Consider the following 19,288-nt stretch of genomic DNA (forward strand, 5'->3'; position numbering starts at 1 on the left):
TTTCCTTCTTCTGGATGATTTTTGGATTCTAATACTCTTCCAGTAATTAAACAGACGAAGAAAAGTATTTTTCTCAATTTCTTAACTTGTCTCCCAATTTTATAAACTTAAAAAGCCCTTCTTCTAAATTTTCCCTCAACTTCCTTAGATATCTTCTGCTCTTTCTACATCTCTTTCTTTCTTAGCTTCCTCAAAGATTCAAAACACTTTTTTTCGGACATCTAATAATTTCCAGTTTTGTTGCTTACGATGTCAGATTGTAGTGAATTAGATCTCGAGTTTTGGTTAGCCATCGAACAAAGAGATCGTTTAATCAATTTTAAGAGATTTCGCGGCTTCGGGAATATTGACGAGAAGCATCGCCAGAACGAGCACAGCGAACGCGAATGACGGATCGTGGTGGTATGCGCGATGATGAGGAGCGTGAGACTGGGGGCCGAACGGAACAACTTTGTGCTCGACTGTGAACCGCGGCCCCATGTGTCATACTGGCTCCTCCCGCTTGAAATTGATGTTCTGGGAGGCGCAGAAGTCGCGAGTGAATGGCACGCAGTTGAATAACTTGCACACCTCGCATTCGTACACCGGTACGTTGTAAAATAGGGCGAGGAGTAACGCGAACAGGCCCATAATCAGGATTAAACAGATCCAAATCAGCAGAATTTTTCGTCTGCGGTCGTAATGGCCGAACGAGATGAATGGCATCAACGCGTAGGCCGCCAGAAAACCGAAGATAAAGCCAAACAGGTGCGCATAGTTGTCCACCCACGGTAGAATGCCTAATACGAGCAACCCCATCAGAATCAGGATCAACTTGGATAATGCACGTCGTGGATGCTTCAGCATGGGCCAACAATGCAGTACCTCGACTACCAGTGTAGCCAAGAGCGCGAAATGTGCGCCAGCCGGACCAACCTGTGTGAACACAACAAGTAACATAATGACAAAACATTCTTGGCAAACGCTATTGTCTGTATGATCATTGTTAGCATATGCATTACCCTAAAGCTACGAGCTTTAGGGTACCCTAAAGCTACGTACGACTCTATACTTTAAAACTTGAATCCGAGGAACTCTTATTGTTTCAAAGAGAAGGGTAAAAAGATATATTCATCTATATATTCATCGAGGCACTAATTGTTCGATGTTCATGAAAGATTTACTTTTCGCAAAGTAAAAAAATTCTTTTGGATAATTGTATTTTGATAATTTGATGTATATTCTCTTGGAATAAATCATTATTGATAAAATTATAAAATTTAAACACTCACCTCTGCCCTATAAGGGACAAAGATCGCACTAGCCAAATTTCCAGCTAGAGCACCGATAAAATAAATGAAGGCAATGCGCAAAGATCCCGTCAGCTTCTCTAAATCCCTCATCAGAAAGTATTGGATCAGCAACGTAATTGCCAAATGCACGATTCTGCAATACCGATTTAGTGAGACGAACAGATTTGTTTTTTGTTTCCTACATAATCTTACCGAGATGGATGGATCGATGATTTTATCTTGTTAAATTTTTATGAAGATGTTTATGACATATATATATTGGAAAATTTATATTTTTCTTGAAATAAATTCAGTTTTGTTTGTAGGAATTGCAGTCTGCAGTTTGCGGTAATTAAATTAAATTAATTCCAATTTTTGGGAAAGCGCTTTATATACAGGGTCTGCCAAAAGTTCCGGAATGGCTAATTATTTCAAAAAATAATGATTGTTTAAAACAATGTTTGAAACAAAAGTTTGTAGGGCTTAAAAAAAGCTATCAGATATTGATAATTGTTTGATCTTGGAATGACCTTGAGAAACGTTATCAAGGTCGACATAAAATCTTAAATAGAAACTCCAATTTTTTATTACACCGTCTTTTTCCACCAATTAATTTGAACAACTTTTGTCTGAAACATTTTTTTATTTGCCTAATATTTTTTGAGATATTTAAGGATAACTTGGTAACTTTTTCAATAGTTAACTTACGATATCTCGCTATTTGTCGGGATAAAAAATTACTAGACTTTTCTATTCTACTTGGTCTCAAGAATATATTGGTACAATAATGCTCTATTTTTTGTTAATTTATCGATCTTCCAAAATTTCAAAATCATCAAATTAACAAAAGTCAGGGCGCTATTGTAATAATATATTCTTCAGACCAAGTAGAACAGAAAAATCTAGTACCATTTTTTTATCCCGACAAACAGTTAATGAGATATCGTAAGTTAAATATTAAGAAAGTTACCAAGTTATCTTTAAATATCTCAAAAAATATTAGATAAGTAAAAAAATGTTTCAGAAAAAAGTTGTTCAAATTAATTGGTGGAAAAAGATGGTGTAATAAAAAATTAGAGTTTCCATTTAAGATTTTTATGTCGACTTTGATAACGTTTTTCAAGGTCATTCCAAGGTCAAACAATTATCAATATTTGATAGCTTTTTTTAAGCCCTACAACTTTTGTTTCAAACATTGTTTTAAACAATCATTATTTTTTGAAATAATTAGCCTTTCCGGAACTTTTGGCAGCCCCTGTATATAAAGCCCCTGTATATAAAGTATCAAATATATCAGATAAAATAAAATATACAAGGCATATACATATACAGGCGTCTGTGATATCGATGGATATATTAAGGCGTATATATATGTCTGGCGTAGTAGTTGAAAGATTAATCATAAAAGGCCGAATACTCTAAATACTTCCTAGTTAGTCTGATTCAACTCTAATTGGTTTCACCTCGTTTTATTCAAATACCTTTCTATTGATCGAGCTGAATACAACAGTTTTTCAATTTATGAGTCATTACCCGGCGTGAAGGAAGGTAGTGGTGAAGAGTCTATAAAACTGGTCCGGCCACTCCGGATGCAGAAATGGTATCATGCCGCAAACGTCGTGCAAACACTCCACCTGCGAGCACAGGGATGCTTCCTCATGAAAATAACCGTGGACAAAGTCGCAATATTCCTTCGTAGTGATCCGACACATTCCATGAATCCCAATGCAACACGGATGACCTATTACTTCGCATACCATATGCTCCGCCATCTTATCCTTGTAGCGACCGACGGGAAAGTTGCCGTTGCCTCGTTGACTCCCGTTTTTGCTGTTAAAGAATTTTCGCGTTTTACTCAATCGATTGTCTTCTTCTGTCCAATTAAGAATCCAAGAGCTCGGGTCGGGGAAGAATGGGAATTTTGAAGTTCATTAAACATTACAGATTACCGTAAACTCTCTTAAAACGATCGTGCTGTTACTTGTTAATATGCATTAATGAGAACCACTGTTATTGAAATTGCTCTCACGAGCGGCTTTTTTCGCGACGCTTTCGCGACGTTTCGTCATTTTCATTTCGCAGAACTTTATCGAACACTTATCGAACATCGGTGAAAACGCTTTTACCTAAAGCGTTGGTTGAAAGGATTAGTTTTCCGACAAATGGGCCATTTCGTGATGTCATCCGGCCATTCGTAGGGCGCGATACTCGCCGGGGCATCGCAAAACTTTGGGTCCAAGCCGCACACTGACCCGCTAATGCGACCGCCAGGTCCACTATCGCCGGGTCCCCATTTCTTCCAGGTCGAGATTGTGTTCTACAAAATTTCAGTCGCGATTAGATTAGTACGAGCGATGATTCCCGAGAAGCTGATCCTGCAAATTTACATGCGAAGCATCATGCACAAGTCGAAATAAAAGAGAGCCCGAAAAAATTTCGTAATAATTTACCGTAACGGTAGACCTTAATCCCCGGACCTGGTCGGTGCGCATGAAAGAAGAGTACGTTAGTATAAAGTATAACCGTAAGGAGAGAACTAATATGGGGTGGGTAAATTGGAAATTAAAAGTTGTAAGTTGTGTAATGTGTACACAGGTATACAGGTTGCGTGAAAAGTTCGCGGAGCGAAACTGAAATAAAGAATACCAAATTCTAAAAATGATTTTATTCTTCAATATAGTCTCCATTAACTTCAATACACTTGGCCCAATGGCTCTCCAATAATTTTATTCCATCGTGGAAGTGTGTTTCTGGAAGGTCTGCGAAATATGCCTCTACGGCTGCTATGGCTTCTTCATTCGACAAAAAATGCTTTCCACGGAGGAATTGTTTTGGGTTTCGGAACAGATAGAAGTCGCTGGGTGCCAAATCTGGCGAATACGGTGGATCAAGCAATTTGTATTTCAATTCATTGAATTTAGACATTGACAAAATACTTGTGTGAGCAGGTGGGTTGTCTTGGTGAAAAATGATTTGTTTGTGCTGCAAACCAGGTCTTTTCTCACGAATTTTTGCGTCCAATTGATCCAAAAGGTTACAATAATATTCAGAGTTAATTGTTTTACCTTTTTCCAGATAGTCAATTAACAAAATCCCTTTAGCATCCCAAAAAACTGATGCCAAAACCTTTTTTGCCGATCTTTCATGCTTTGTTTGCTTTGGAGCTGAATATTCAGCTTCAGTCCACTGTAAACGTTCCTGTTTCAATTTAAGATCATGGTGATAGATCCAAGTCTCATCCATAGTTATAAAACGACGCACAAAATCGGTTTTATTCTTCTTAAAACGATCCAAATGACGCTGAGAAATTTGCTTTCGAGCGAGTTTTTGTTGAATTGTTAACGTATGCGGCACCACTTTTCCAAACACCTTTTTCATTTGTAATTCTTTATGCAAAATATGCTGTACCCGTTCATCTAAAATGCCTATGGTATGAGCAATTTCACGCGTAGTCACACTTGGATCTTCAGAAATAATAACATGTATTTGCTCAATGATTTTTGGTGTTGATGCGCTTTTTGGACGTCCACTGCGTGGATCATCTTCAATGCTTGTACGACCACGTTGAAACTCAAGTGCCCATTTACAAACCATTGTTTTTGAAGGAGCAGATTCCCCTAACACATTTACCATCTCGGAATGAATTTCCATTGCCTTTAAACCTTTTCTAACAAAGAACTCAATCACTGTACGCTGTTTCAAATTTTCTATTGCAAACAAATATACTGACACGTCAACTTCAATTCGCTTGTAAACACAGAAAGAATTGACAGATAGAAATAAAACCTAACCTAGGTTCATGTGAAGAGTGACTCTATATAACCGACTACAATTTATAATTCTACGTTTACTTATATATGCCGCTCCGCGAACTTTTCACGCAACCTGTATATATGTATAAAAACGTCTTACACATGTAAGCAGTACTTTGATTATATTAAAGGATTATATCGGAAGCTCACCGAACAGTCGGCTTTACTGGACTGGACACAGCCTGAATCATCATTCCTGATGCAGCATGCGGTGTCTCGTTCTCTTTCCCGCCAAACATCAATCTCTTTCAGGATCTTAATATCTCGGCGCATACACGGCGCGAACTTGGCGCCCAGATGGATCAGGTCTGCGGCTCTCGGACCCAGCCAGAAATTCGCTGGTTCCTGGTAGTCGACTTGTTGCAACGACAGACTCGTCACGAGAACCTGGGGGCATTTGAACATTTCTCAGATACATATATGCAATGTTTGAATTGAGAGTCTTATCTTATGGGAAAATCTAGTTCAAGTTCTTTTCGAGAAGGTCTACTTCAGAGAAAGAAGAAATCTTCTCGTGAAAGTAGATTTATTTTACTCTTTTCTTTCTTTCTTTTTTTTTTTAAGATTTAGCCTGTCTATTATAATATATAATTGGGATCAAGTTTCAACGGTTTTCAATAATGATCGGAATAAATGATCGCAGGGAACAGATTAACAATTCGTCCGCCCTGTGCATACTTACTAGTCCTGATCGATGCTTGAGATCCATTCCAACGGGACCAAATCCATAACACGCTAATGATATTATAAGAATCAACACTTGTACAGTGGTAATCCAGTACGTGAAATATGGTCGGTGATCCTCGAAGTCATCCAATTGTTTCTTTACGTCTGGTTTGCGCGCAACACTCTTCCGGAAAGATCGCCTATGACAGCGCGGGAGAACGAAGACACTTTATATACTTTGATAATTCTTTCCAAATCCGCTTTGACTTCTTAACGTGATTCGTTTGCTATGTATGATTTTTCTCTCGACCACGTTACATATAGATCATACATATATATGTATATATAGTGTTAATTTCATTTCAAATTTTGCGATAGGAACAAATAAAATGTATATGTGTGTGTGTGTGAGAGAGAAAAACGTGACAGTACCCGAAGAAGCGACCGACGATGCCCATTCCGTATTGTCGCCGATTACTGTTGTCGAAGACGCGATCGATCGTGCTCGGGGAGATCCTCGTGGCACCGGCTAACTCCCTTCTAAGAGTCATGCCTTCGTCGTGCGGCACTCGTGTACCTTCCGCCGGGGGCGCATCGTACTTCGACCTGCTCCAACTTGTCTTTCTGTAATCTCTTTCTCGTTGTACATGTTTGTGAGCTTGTCGGCTGGTGACTAATCTATTTTGTGAATCGCCCGAACATCCAAAATACGCGATCTTAATCTCGCCAAATCGATATCAAATCGATCATAATTCGTCGACTACGCGAACGTCAGTAGAAATTAAGTGATGAAAACTCGTTTTTCATTTAACTCGTGTTCACTTAATTAACCCTTTCATCTTTACAGGAAACCTTTTCACTTCTACTTACGAAGAACATTATTGTTCTTCGTATATAGAGGTGTCCAGTTAGTTACTTTCGGACCCATTAATATAAATTATGGCGCCACCATTAATTATTGTTTGTTAACTCGGTACTTCACAGTAGCGGTTGCGTTACACGACAGTAAGTACAATAACTAATTTCATACTAATCGTTCGACAGCTTGGCGTATCTTAAATGTCGCGACATTTGATTTTCTGCTAAAGAATCTAGCTAAAAGAATCGATAATATGTATTCTCACCTGGAAGTATAATGGTCCCTCGTGATCTGACGGGGTCGTCTGACTTGTCCGTCGATCGTTGTCCTGTCGTCCTTCTGCTGTGCAAACCTGCGCCACAGGAAATGTCTAATGTTTCGTTGTCCGAAAATGCTATCACATGTATTACTAAGAACTAGCTCGATGGTTCTAATTTCCCCCTTTCACACTTTTTGAAAATTTTTTACAATATAATTCATGATCATGCAACATCTTCCGAATCTTCCAATTATATTACGCATCTCGATTGCATCTTTATGTGTGCGCGGAGAAAACTTCATATTACCGTAAAAATTACCGTAGAATTTTGTAACCAAGAAACACATATCGATCTTTTGCTTTAACTTATTACCCTTTTATTTCGTTTATGCGTTGTTAATATTTCAGGAATTAAACTCTATTGTTGTCTATTGTAAGAAAACGTACGTAATGTAACTATGTTGTCAAAATAAACTTTATTGATAGTTTATTCTACTACTGGAAAACATGATAAAATTAAGAGGAATTTATTAAAAAAAAAAACCTGCAATATTCTGCAATTATATTCTCGAAAGATTTACCGTCGTACTACGTACCCGACCAATTCTTCGGAACTAATCCCTTCGCGATTCTGCACACTATCGAGGATGTCCGTGACCTTGACTCCAATCTCTTCATCCTTGACCAGTCCGCTGGAGGCTTGATCGACTTGCGTTTGCGACTGTTGAGACGATGGTGGTGGCGGAAGGGGTGGTGGAGGTGGCGGTGGTCTCTCAAAGAAGGATTCCTCTTCGTCTTGGCTGTTATCGGGATACGGCATCCTTTCTGACCTCGACAGGTACGCGATCACGCTCGGTGGGAAGCTACGGGACTCTGAACGCGATTGCGAGCGTTCGCGAGGACGTTGTTTCGTCAGTGACTGAAAGCAAAAGTGGTGCGACTCGATTCAACTTTGATTTGACTTTGGTGTAATTGAAGAAAAGGCGACTCGCGCGAGCGCGAATGACAAGATCACCGAGTGATACTTGCCGTGGGAATATCAATTTCTTCACGGTGTTGTTATTAGTTTTGGTGAACGGCGTAGCGGCGAAACCAGCAAAAGATGGTTACGAAGCGTCTGTCGCGCATACCAGAGAGAAAGAATGCAGCAATGATAGCGTCGATACTTTGAAAAAATTAGGAAATTTAAATCTTTATATTTCCGCGTCTTCTTTTCCTTGTCTTTTCTTTTTATTTACGAGTAGTATCTAGAGGGGGAGAACTGAAAGATTTTGCAAACGCACCGTCACGTGCTTCGTCCTGGAAACGACTAGACGAGAAATGCAAGATTTTGCGTGTTAGAAGTCTCAGCGTCGTCAAGCTTTCCACGCGCTAATGAACATATCTCGAGATATAATCGAATTAAAAAACTCGAAACCTTTTTCTTTTGTATATTTTCTGTTTTCTTTCTTTCTTTTCTTTCACTTGGTAGTTGGGAAGAACCGAAAGATCGAATGCACATTATCTCGCTTTGTCCCAACGACGATTAAGAAACAAGGTGCACACCAAAATCAAAATAGACATCGTCAAACTCTTCGTGACAAGTGCCACCGCTGTGCCACGCTCCAGTTCCATGGTTCTGATATCGTTAATAAATTGTCGGAGACCTGTCGAAAGCATACTCACGTGCAGCTGCTGGCCGATCGTCCATTGGCCAGCTGGTTGGCTGGTTGGCTGATTAACCAACACTTACTGCTAGTAGTAGCCAGTAGTAGTGAGAGCACAAACCAACCAGCGGACTTGGCGTGTATCTGCGACTATATATATATCTTTCGCAACCTCTTCAAAACTTCGTAAAACTCGCCGCGTTAAACTGCAGTTTAAGTTGCCAACTTCTGCCGATATTGTTTCTTCGGCCGTCGTGCCCTTCGGTTAACGAGACATCCTCATCGGACGAGTTGAACGGAAACTAGCGAGCGGGTGAGTGCGTGTGCTTACGTACAAGTTACCCGGAATAAATGACTAAAATTTTAACGCAATGAGCTCCGCGGAAAATTCCGAGTCCAGGCTTCTGCGGTAGGAAAATCGATAGGAAATTTATCGTTCTTAACAATTTATAACATCGTCCCTCTATATCTGGCTTCTGGAGTCTTTATAAAAAGAGTGTATCGTTTTTTGCAAAAAAAATTATTCGCTCTATAATTAGTGTAACCTCTTTGGCAAAAAAGCGTGCTCACATGGCGAGACGGAGCAAGACGTGGCCTTGAGCTGTTAATAAATAAGATTCTTGAGTTTTACAAATAGACAAACTGAAATAGGAAAAGCGCATTCCGCTATAAAACGGTTCAGGATTGGATTTGAAAATGGTGAACAAATTTATATGGCACAGCGTGGCATATCGATGTACGTTGCGCAACTCTTTGTTGCGGGAATTTGAATCGATCAAAGTGGCTGTATCGAAAGCGAGAAATGGGAGGGTGGGTCGAGCGGCTTCCAATTTTCCAAAATAGCCTGACACTATTTTTCAAAATACGCTGCGTAATTACGAAGAGGACGATTAACGATAGAGCCACGACAGTATAAAATCCGATCGGATCGATACGGAGGCAATAAACAGGGTGAATGTTAATTCGCGCCAGCCGCGCACGAAATTAAATTCCGTCGGATTTTTCGCACAAATGTAGTTCCGTACGGGCAATTTTTTTCGCGAGAACTTCAATGAGAATCATCGGAGACTAATGGACACGCGCGTTTCGCGTTCGCATCATTTTTGTGCGTTCTACAAATATCCTAATATTTCCGATACAAATTCTTTAACATAGGAAAATTGCAAAAGTATATCGATATTCCGTTGTGTTCTGCACGACACATGCTGCTAGACCCTAGACACCTAGACTAGCAGTGCTAGTTCCGATCGCAGCCGCTATGCGGCGCGCCACAACGATGGAAAGTTCGTTAAAATAAGTTCTGTTAAAATCTCCCATTTCGTAGAGTTTGACGAAATGTAATCTAAATATGAAACAACGCGATTTTAAAACCGCGAAGAAGAGAAGAAGATGCGAGAGAGGAGAGATATCTATGAGGGATTCGATTTATTCGTAGTAACGACCGGCAATAATTTGATACCTTATTGATGCGTATCGACGATATCATTGGATTGCATTATTAGCCCGCCATTAATATCGATCAATGGTGATGGCAGGCGCGTAATGAGTATTCACTGGAAAATCTATCGTTTCGCGGGCATATAATTAAACGCGGATCTGCATAATCTGGCATTAACGACTGTGTCGGTGGATGCAACGCATAGTTGCAACTTCCGAGTGGTTGCGGTCAGATCCATCGGCCTCGACGACTCGACTAAGCCTACAGGGGGCCGCTGAAATTTAATAGGACATCGATACTGCTACTCCGTTCGTATATAGAATATACGTTTATACGAATATCGTATATACGTTTATGTAGGAAATACGCACACAGTTATCAGACACCGTTCGATACGCTCGTCCGCATGTATCAGATGTCCGAAAAAAAATCTGCGGAAGCGGAAGCACATGACGGAACTAGCGATGCTTAATTAATATTGCGTGATTAATGTTCGATATATAAGATGTTCCAAAAATGTTCTAAAACGATATCTTAATTCAAGATAAATGATTAATTGATGAGATATCTTAGTTGCAAAACAAAGGAATATATACTTTGTTTGAACAGATATTTCGCGGAAAAGGGACCAAGAATAAAATAAATCTCACTGTTTTCCATCTAGCTGTAGGAAAAAGACAAACTTCTTTATTTATCGCTCGTATAAATGCGATAATGTGCATGATTCGCCGTTTCCGCGAAATTAGAAAAAAGATAACAGGAGAAAGAGGACGGGTCCGAGGCATAAAGGGAAAAGCACAAGAGAAAAGGAGAGGAAGAGAGAGAGAGAGAGAGAGAGAGAGAGAGAGACACGCGTCGCGCGTAACGAAGTGTTTTAAATCTTAGGGCGGCGTAACGAAGGGAGTAGATTACCTCCGTATCTTGCTTTACTCGCCCTTCATGCGTCCCGCTGAAGGGACGTAATTAATGGCGGCCGGCGCGGAACGGTGCACACGCGTTGTGCACGCGAGTTTTTATTAAAATTTACATCATCTGAGCGCGTGCGAGCTCAGCGCGACGTAATAAGGAAACCGCGGCACTATTTATTAGCAGAAATCTAGTAAACCTCGTTATTAAGTAACATCGGCGTTACTTTAATCAGAATGCAATGACGGGTTGGCTAGGAGGAGGAGGAAGGGGGAGTTGATGGAGCAAACAGGCGAGTGACGAGCAAGCGCCCGCTGTAACTGTGGCGTTTTTTCGGACTGTATTCATGCGGCCCTTCTCTCGCGGTTCCAGTGTTGTATGTATTGCGAAGTGGTATAACAGTTTTTTGCACAGCAAACTTTTGCGAGTGCGATAATAGAGCGGAAATTTTTCGCGAAACTCGGCCGGTCGCCGGAAAGAAGTAAGATATGGAACGGACGGCGAGAAGATAGCGGAAACGTTGCGCGTATTAATCCGCAAGTTTTAATGCTGCATGAGGGAAGGGAGGATAGAGGTGGAGAACATAATGACGTAGAAGTTAATAAACGGTATATTATAGCTGAGCTTGTCGGTCGCATATTCTGTTTCCGACCGAACGTAATAGTAAATAAACACGTAATGACGAAATGCGTGCAAGATTCGTGAAGCTTTTGTTTCAGAGTTATCTGTAAACATCGCTACCGCCTCCCGCGCCGTTTGTAAAAAGAAAAGACTTTCTTCCTCTTTCTTTTTTTGTCGCTCCTGCGGAGCGGGTTTAAGCAGCCAGTGACATTTATTCCGCGTTTCCGCGTTAATAAATTTTGTTATTGTGCGAGCACAATCACGAGAATGCGGGATTATGATTCGATCGCGCGGAATGAATCCCTGATGGTAGCGAAATTAATTCGGCCCCTTCGTCCTGCTTTTTTGGCCCTCATTTTCGTCGCTTTGTACCCGGCTCTCGATGTAATAATCCCACGATGTTGCGAAAAATCTAACTGTCGGACAATGCGAAATTATCGGCGAAAATCCCGCGATCGTCCATTCGACCGTTTCATTTGACCATTCCACTCGTATGAAACATACGTCTCACAGTATACAATGTAATGGTGATTCACGTAAAGGAGAAGGTAAACACACTGTCAATACTGTAAACACAACACGCTAAACACACGTGTCACAATGGTGCCACTTCAATTTGACTTCCAATGCAGTTAGAGAGAAAGAGAAAGGGGGAGAGAGAGGAGAGAAATATTATTTACATAGAGTGAAACGCATAACTGCGTTTAAAATGAATTTTAAATTTAAAGTGAGTTTCAGGCAATATTTAAAAAATTAATATTAAAGAGAAGAGATAAATATATCACGGACGCACAAAGAGGATGAAATACATCTCTGAAAGAAATTTGATGTATTTGAAGAAGGATGCACGCGCGTGTTATTATTGCCGCAGGAAATATAATTTTTGTTCATTTGGCCATCTAATGTCTCATAAATAACATGTGCAGCTTTTCATAGCGCTGTTGACTTCAGCGCGCATGTGATCCTCGCTAAAAATAATCCGGCATGAGCAATCCGACTTGCTCGAAAATTTTTACACTGTGTCGTTTTTCCCTCTCTTTCGGGTATTACCCAAGCGATATTGCTGTTCGAATATAATTGATACTCATTAACTGCCTCATTTTCAATTATTCGCAGATGTTTAGTGGACATTACTTATTCAGCAAACTCGTTAATAATTCTCGTCGTTAGCTCGTTAGTTACCAATAATTTTGTCCATTTCGATTATCGCGATTTCGAGCCGCTCGGAAAATTACGATCACCGGGCCAAGTGATTTTTTTATGCCGAGACATCGAAGAGGTTTGCAACATCGACGTATAAATATTCGAGCGAATGTTATACATTATCGACTGGCAAATAGTTACAATTTTTTACTCGGAATTGTAATTTCTATTGCTTAGCTGTTAGGTTAACTTATTCATTATATAACTGACTAGGAGAAATGAACGTTATATTGTCGGTTAATAACGATGTTAGACATAAATTTACTACTTTATAGCTAGACAGTCACGAGATTGAAATTCTTCCCGGGCCAAAGTGTCGTAACTTTCCCGTTAATTAGAGGTAATCTGTTTATAGAATATACTTCATCCAGATATACATACGAGTGAGTCAATGATTCGCGAGAAAAGTTCGTGAAAAAGATACTCGGAACCAGCGAGGGAATCCCCATAGAGCGTGGCAAGGTGGTCATGAATGGTTGTGAATTTTCCGTTCAAATCTTCGAAATCGATCTGGACGGGCTGCGACGCTTTCTAGGTCGCGTGTGAAATATTCTAATGGGTCACTGTGTGTATTACGAAAAGCACACTTTCCTCTGACGGTACAGTCGTTGTCCAGCTTGTTTGAGCTAAGTTTTGAAACATGGCCAACCGCCTCTAGCAGAGGGGTAGAATGCATTACGCAATGCGCACGTGTGGGCGTGTGCGCCATTCGATGCATTCATATGGCCAATTGAAGCGTATCTCGCATATAAAAAGAAAAAAAACGTAAACGTCCAATTACGTGATTTCGTAGCGAACTCGCTGGAATTTGCAATCTCAAATCGAAAGAGAAGACATCTCGCTCTTCGATGCAACACCAGGTGCGCACAGGCGAGGGGCCGACCAATCGCCCCCCAGCCTCTCACCGATCCAAACCACGGGGACTGGATGACATTAAGTGGGGGGGGGAGAGTGGGGTGACATTTGTCACTACCAAAATCACCTGCCTGAACAGCCCACCCGTGGGGTGGGCCTGATGAGGGGGTCGTGTGACCCCCTCATCTAATCAGGCGAGAAACCACGGCGGCTAGAGGACTTTTCTCCCCGTAATCGCCGAGGAGGAGGGTGGGATTCCGGGCGGGGACTCTCGGGTTTCATCCAACCCTCCTACAGAGGGAGCGACGAAGTGGCGGTGGCCCATTTCGTCGCACAACACCAGGGCGGCGCCCTGTCTGGCTGGGAACGACGGTCGAATTCGGTTTCGGTCAGCCTTCCCCTTCCCAGCACTACAAACGGGGCGTGAGGGGTGGGTGGAGGGTGGCTGAGGAGCTTCGGCTTGGCCTCCCTCTCCACCACTCCTAAGGGACAGACGACGGTAAACGTCAGGACTCGGGACCTCGACAGCAGGTACGTGGCTCCGGGGCCCCGAATAAGATCCCTTCGCATGCCACCCGGGGAGGTTTTCAAGCCGGTAGAAGTCCAGTATAACCCCAGGCCCTTCCCCGAGGATCTGGGGTATCCATGATGGATTTCTTCCTCGTCAAAAAAAAAAATATCTTCGATGCAAAATGAACGTCCCATCGAACAGTTTTAATATTATTATTCAAATATTCATGTAAATTATTCATGTAAATAAAATTTTTCAGCGAGAATAAGAATATCGAAACAGCAATTATGTATTAAAGCATCGTTAAATTCTTCATAGAACGAGATTTTGGAATGCGAAAGATTAAGTTGCGAGTGGTTTTATTTAATTTATGGGTGTGTCATAATGCACGCTCCGTCATTTTCGCGAATCGTTGCATAAGTGGCGAGATAATATCAGCGAAATAATCACGGGTCATAACTCCCGAATAATTCGAAAGTGTAACATTGTTTTAGCTTGGCGAGCGCAAAATCTGCGCGACCGGAAATAAGCTCTTCTGGCGTAAACTAAAACCAAAGTTACGTAATGGGGCGACGGGCGCGCGGCTCGCTCCACTTTTATGACTGGAATTACTCTACTTTGGCTAATCTAAACTTTAAGGCTAATGTAACGTAATTCAACGAAGGCGGTTTACACCCGGCCGCCTAATTACGATCGTGCGACTCGCCTTGCGATCTTAATAAATTCAACCGCGTACATATATTTATCGAACCGTTCTGTCTCATCGACTATCTCGACGCGAGAAGGAATGAAGTTGTGCAAATGGATCAGCCGATCGAATCTATGTGCAGGGAGAGGGGGAAATTAGCTCTTTTAGTCTTATAAATATACCCCAGAAGTTGGACGAGCGATTCGAGTGATTGTACAGTCAGTATGCCACTTCAATTAATCAATCGATCGTACAAGCAATTAATTGAGTGGATAAGTAACTTATGGTAGCTCCACTCGTCTCAATTTTCGCGTTCGTTGTTATTTTTCGATAAGTGATTTATCAAACGTGTATATAAGTGGAGAAACTTGTATAATATATTGTAAAAGTAAAGAGAAAATTATCATCTTGGCACAAGAAGGAAGATCAGAGGATAGAATAGAAGATAAATCATGAATAACTCACCTCGACGATATAATGGAGACCCGACAGTGTTATCCTCGCGACAGAATCTTTCCTTCGTACTGGTTGTTGCCATCGTCTGAGCGTAACACCCTGCAAGCATTTTCAGAAACAATTAAAACGAGAATTTTGTAAAAAGTTAAAATTTTCGCGAATATTTTTCCAAGTTAACATCAAGCAGAAGTGGAAGTCCGCAGAGAGTTCGCGTATGCGGGAAATGTTTTCGGTAGTGATGAAGAGGAAGTAAAAATTTGCAGTCATTTCAAAGCGAAAACCGCAAAGGTAAAAAGAAAAGTAATGAATTATATGCAATCACGCTGAAATAAAAGTTCCGGGTGCCAATAATAATAAAACCAACTCTATGCTGTGGAGTTTCATGCTCGGGACGTTAATATCGAAATATTAAGAATTACTTTCCTTCATTTCTTCGCTAAGGCGGAAACACGGAAACACACGGAGAAGCTGATCGACAATGAATGTTACGTTATATTATATCACGTTTCCCCGATCAAAATAAAAATTTAGATGCGATAACGTTAATAATAATACGCAAGGTACGTTCATACTACTGTCGACAATTTCTCGATTACCGTCCATCACGACGGTTAATGCGATTGCGATAGCGCGAGATGCACGATGGCACTCACTTCCGGTATCTCGGTCGTGTCCGGCACGTCCCTGGTGATGTCCGGATCCGGCGGCCTGTGTTCCGGTACAAGCGCGCCGTACTTTCTCGACGCCATACGCCGCCGTCGGTCCAACCATCTCTGCTTCTCAAGAGCTTCCGATTCCTCGTCAACTCCAAAGAACTGTGCCGTCTCTCGTCTGATGTAACTGTAAGGAAGATACAGCCACAGGACTTTACACAGCATGCCTCCTTTCGAACGCAACACTATTTTTCTAGGAATTCTTCTCAATTCTAATTGCATATTAACATTTTCACAGAAAGCGGATATACATATGTGTACACAGAAAGAACGATTTAGTTGAATCTTTGTTTATGAATGCTTAGTTGAACTAAGCTGCAACAAAAATATTTTGTTGCAGCTTAGTTCCAACGAAATGTTTTTGTTGCGTCAAACAAAACTTTGTTCGATCAATCAAAAAATTTATTTGGACTGTTCCAAATAAGCATTTGTTAGATTCAACTAAATCGTTCTTTCTGTTTTCAATTTTTTTTCTTTTTTTTTTATTTATTTTTATATGTCTATGATAGAGACACTTTGTCCAGAGCGACATCGTGTTACAACAAAAAGTGCGCTGGAAGTGTCGACTCGCGTACTTACTTCCGAATGGCCTCGGTGCGGCTGAGGTTTCTCCTTAGCCTCGGTCGTTGCGTTGCCGAAGCACTCACTGAAGAACTGCTGATCTGAATAACCGGACGCGGCACACTCGGTGCGGAGACACTCCTCGCGATACCAGTGTGGCTTCCAGTGGCAGAGGTAACAGTCAACGGCACCGACGTCGTTACTGAAGTCGTCGTGGTCACCGGCGTTGCCGTCGTCGCGGCGACGGATGTTGCGACGCCCATTGGGTACATGCTGATGCTCTGGGATGCGTCGCTCTCGCCGGTCGTCGACGACACCGTAGAGGTACCGGTGGTGCCCGAACTCGGCGATGGTTGCCTGAAAAGACGGAAGACGGATGAAGACGTTTTTTTCGTGCGGCTGCAGCGTGAAGCGCAGAATTGCCGGAAGACGTTGCAGCGACAACTTCGACTTCGCTCAATCGGCAAAGTTTGCATCTCAGAGCAGAGAGTCGTCGAAGTTATAGGAAGTCCGGGGAAAAGAGTTTACGCTACGAATTACGCTACGAGTGGCAAGTGGCGTCTACTTTCCTCTGCGAATAAAGGCTGAAGAATTACGGACAATTCGGAGATTCCGAGTTACGAGAGATTTCCGTACGTTGAAAATTAAAACAAAACTCTGGCGAATCTCCGAGTTTCCAGATGTCCACATGCAAAATAAAATTCTTAAAAATCGCGTACGAATGGACTATCGTGCACGATTGGTGTTTTCAACGTTGTTGCATTTCCTAAACGAGGACCATAATAAAACGATAGAATAAACAACAAAATTGCCATTGTATAACAAGGCGAATTTTAATTCGCGAATATAACGTATTAACGTTCCGAGCATGAAACTCTACGGTATAGTTGGTTTTATTATTATTGGCACCCGGAACTTTTATTTCAGCGTGATTGCATATAATTCGTTAATTTTTTTTTTACCTTTGCGGTTTTCGCTTTGAAATGACCGCAAATTTTTACTTCCTCTTCATTGACACCGAAAACATTTCCCGCATACGCGAATTCTCTGCGGATTTCCACTTCTGCTTGATGTTAATTCGGAAAAATATTCGCGAAAATTTTAACTTTTTACAAAATTCTCGTTTTAATTGTTCATACATCTTGAATGTGAAAGAGAAAGAAACTGTCGTGGTGCCCGTGGTTAATAAACAAGCTTTTAATTTATATTAATATATAATAGAATTATATTAATATATAGTAGAATTATATTAATATATAATAGAATTATATTAATATATAATAGAATTATATTAATTTATATTAATTTATATTAATAGAAAACGATTAAAATAGAGGAGCGAGCGAGAGAGAGAGAGAGAGAGAGAGAGAGAGAGAGAGAGAGAGAGAGAGAGAGAGAGAGAGAGAGAGAGGGAGAGAGAGAGAGAGGGAGGGAGGGAGAGGGAGAGGGAGAGGGAGAGGGAGAGGGAGAAGGAAATCCTTAATTGAAGAAATTAACGCCCAAAGATAATAGAAGAAATCGTTTGAGTCGATCGGCAGCAAAGCTTTCGCTTTGCGAAGAACGGCGGGTCCGGGAGTTGTAATTATGACGAATATTTTAATTACCCATTACTAGCGTGATAAATTGTGTATCATTAGTGTATCATTAGTGAGATAAATTAACGAATTTCTATTTATGGGAACGGCAGGGAAATCGCCCCGCCGGTGGAAAATTCATGCACACGGTATGAGGCGCGCTTTGAACCGAGATGATTTATACTTGCGCAAATAAAAAGGAAAACTGTGCCGGGAGTTTCCACGACGGCACATTTTTCTCGCGGCGGCGGCGGCGGCGGCGCCAGCAGCAGCAGCAGCTATATCCTTCGCCCGCGGATTCATTTAGGCGGAGTGTGCAGCAGCAGAGGAAGTCAATATCGCGTGCATCAAGGGTAATTAATGGCAAGCAGCTCCTTCGTAGACGCGCTGTCGCCATTTTGCACCGGACACACGTGCCATATTAGTAATTTCCATGAGGCCTTTTCTCACTGGAAAATTCGTGCGAAATTCCTTTTTTTCTCCCTATTCTCCCCATCCGGACGCGATAATTCAAAATTAACCGCACTAATATATGACTGCGGCACTTCATGCAGCTCGAATGTGCGCGGAACTTTTGTATTTGCAAAACCGAAAATAGGTTAATTTTTTATCAACTCGCGAACGAGAACGGTGAATTTTGTCTAGAAGCGATGTATGATGCGAGTAAATATTTCGTGTGAAAGAAAAAAAAGTAAACTCGATATTTGTGCGTTATATCGCGCGCATATGTAGACGAAAATAGATTGATATTTAATTTATCTTGCTATTGGATGACGATTAACACGTAAATTCAAGCGCGAGCAGCAATAAGAGAGGGAAAGTAAGAGAGTGAGATTCAGAAAGTGCGAGGTGCAAAAAGGGAGAAGGCGCGCGAGGTTCGGCGGAAGAAAGTGGCGAAAACGTCTCATGAATAGATGAGGAGAGATAGAATTGAGTAGAGTTCGTCCAGCTTGCGGCTTTCATGCAGCTTGAATGCCGCATATCAACGCATCGAAAAGGTAACATTCCCAGGATTTTGCGAGCGCGCCTCGGAAACTCCCTTGTACACGAGCCTGACCATCGGAAAGCATTCGATTGTCTCTCTGCTAGCGAATTTCGTGCTCCTGATTATTCTCCCTCAATTATTCAACGTCGGTTTCAACATTACGCCCTCGACGGGATCACAAAGCTTTAAATTATGCTTTGGGAATGTAAAAAAGGAAGGTACAGCAAAACTTTCTTGTTCAATTAAAAGTTGAGAAAGTTCAGG

At 41.4% G+C, this 19,288-nt stretch overlaps 1 protein-coding gene across 1 annotated transcript in view; it reads right to left on the reverse strand.

Moving 5' to 3' along the window:
- rho-5 (rhomboid-5) overlaps nucleotides 1–19,288 on the reverse strand; it is a 75,527-nt gene that overhangs the window by 3,022 nt on the left and 53,217 nt on the right. Inside the window, exons 7-19 of the mRNA XM_025301932.1 lie at nucleotides 16,484–16,822; nucleotides 15,845–16,031; nucleotides 15,201–15,290; nucleotides 7,464–7,786; nucleotides 6,874–6,960; nucleotides 6,182–6,373; nucleotides 5,766–5,949; nucleotides 5,234–5,470; nucleotides 3,722–3,748; nucleotides 3,398–3,588; nucleotides 2,805–3,101; nucleotides 1,272–1,425; nucleotides 1–915 (exon numbers count right to left, since the gene is read on the reverse strand). The exon at nucleotides 1–915 is cut by the window's left edge and continues 3,022 nt beyond it. Coding sequence (XP_025157717.1) covers nucleotides 484–915; nucleotides 1,272–1,425; nucleotides 2,805–3,101; nucleotides 3,398–3,588; nucleotides 3,722–3,748; nucleotides 5,234–5,470; nucleotides 5,766–5,949; nucleotides 6,182–6,373; nucleotides 6,874–6,960; nucleotides 7,464–7,786; nucleotides 15,201–15,290; nucleotides 15,845–16,031; nucleotides 16,484–16,822 — 2,740 coding nt within the window. The 3' untranslated portion in view covers nucleotides 1–483. The remainder of the gene's footprint in view (nucleotides 916–1,271; nucleotides 1,426–2,804; nucleotides 3,102–3,397; nucleotides 3,589–3,721; nucleotides 3,749–5,233; nucleotides 5,471–5,765; nucleotides 5,950–6,181; nucleotides 6,374–6,873; nucleotides 6,961–7,463; nucleotides 7,787–15,200; nucleotides 15,291–15,844; nucleotides 16,032–16,483; nucleotides 16,823–19,288) is intronic.

The sequence above is a fragment of the Harpegnathos saltator genome, unplaced genomic scaffold, assembly GCF_003227715.2.
Source record: "Harpegnathos saltator strain DR-91 unplaced genomic scaffold, Hsal_v8.6 scaffold459, whole genome shotgun sequence".
Taxonomy (NCBI): Eukaryota; Metazoa; Arthropoda; class Insecta; order Hymenoptera; family Formicidae; genus Harpegnathos; species Harpegnathos saltator.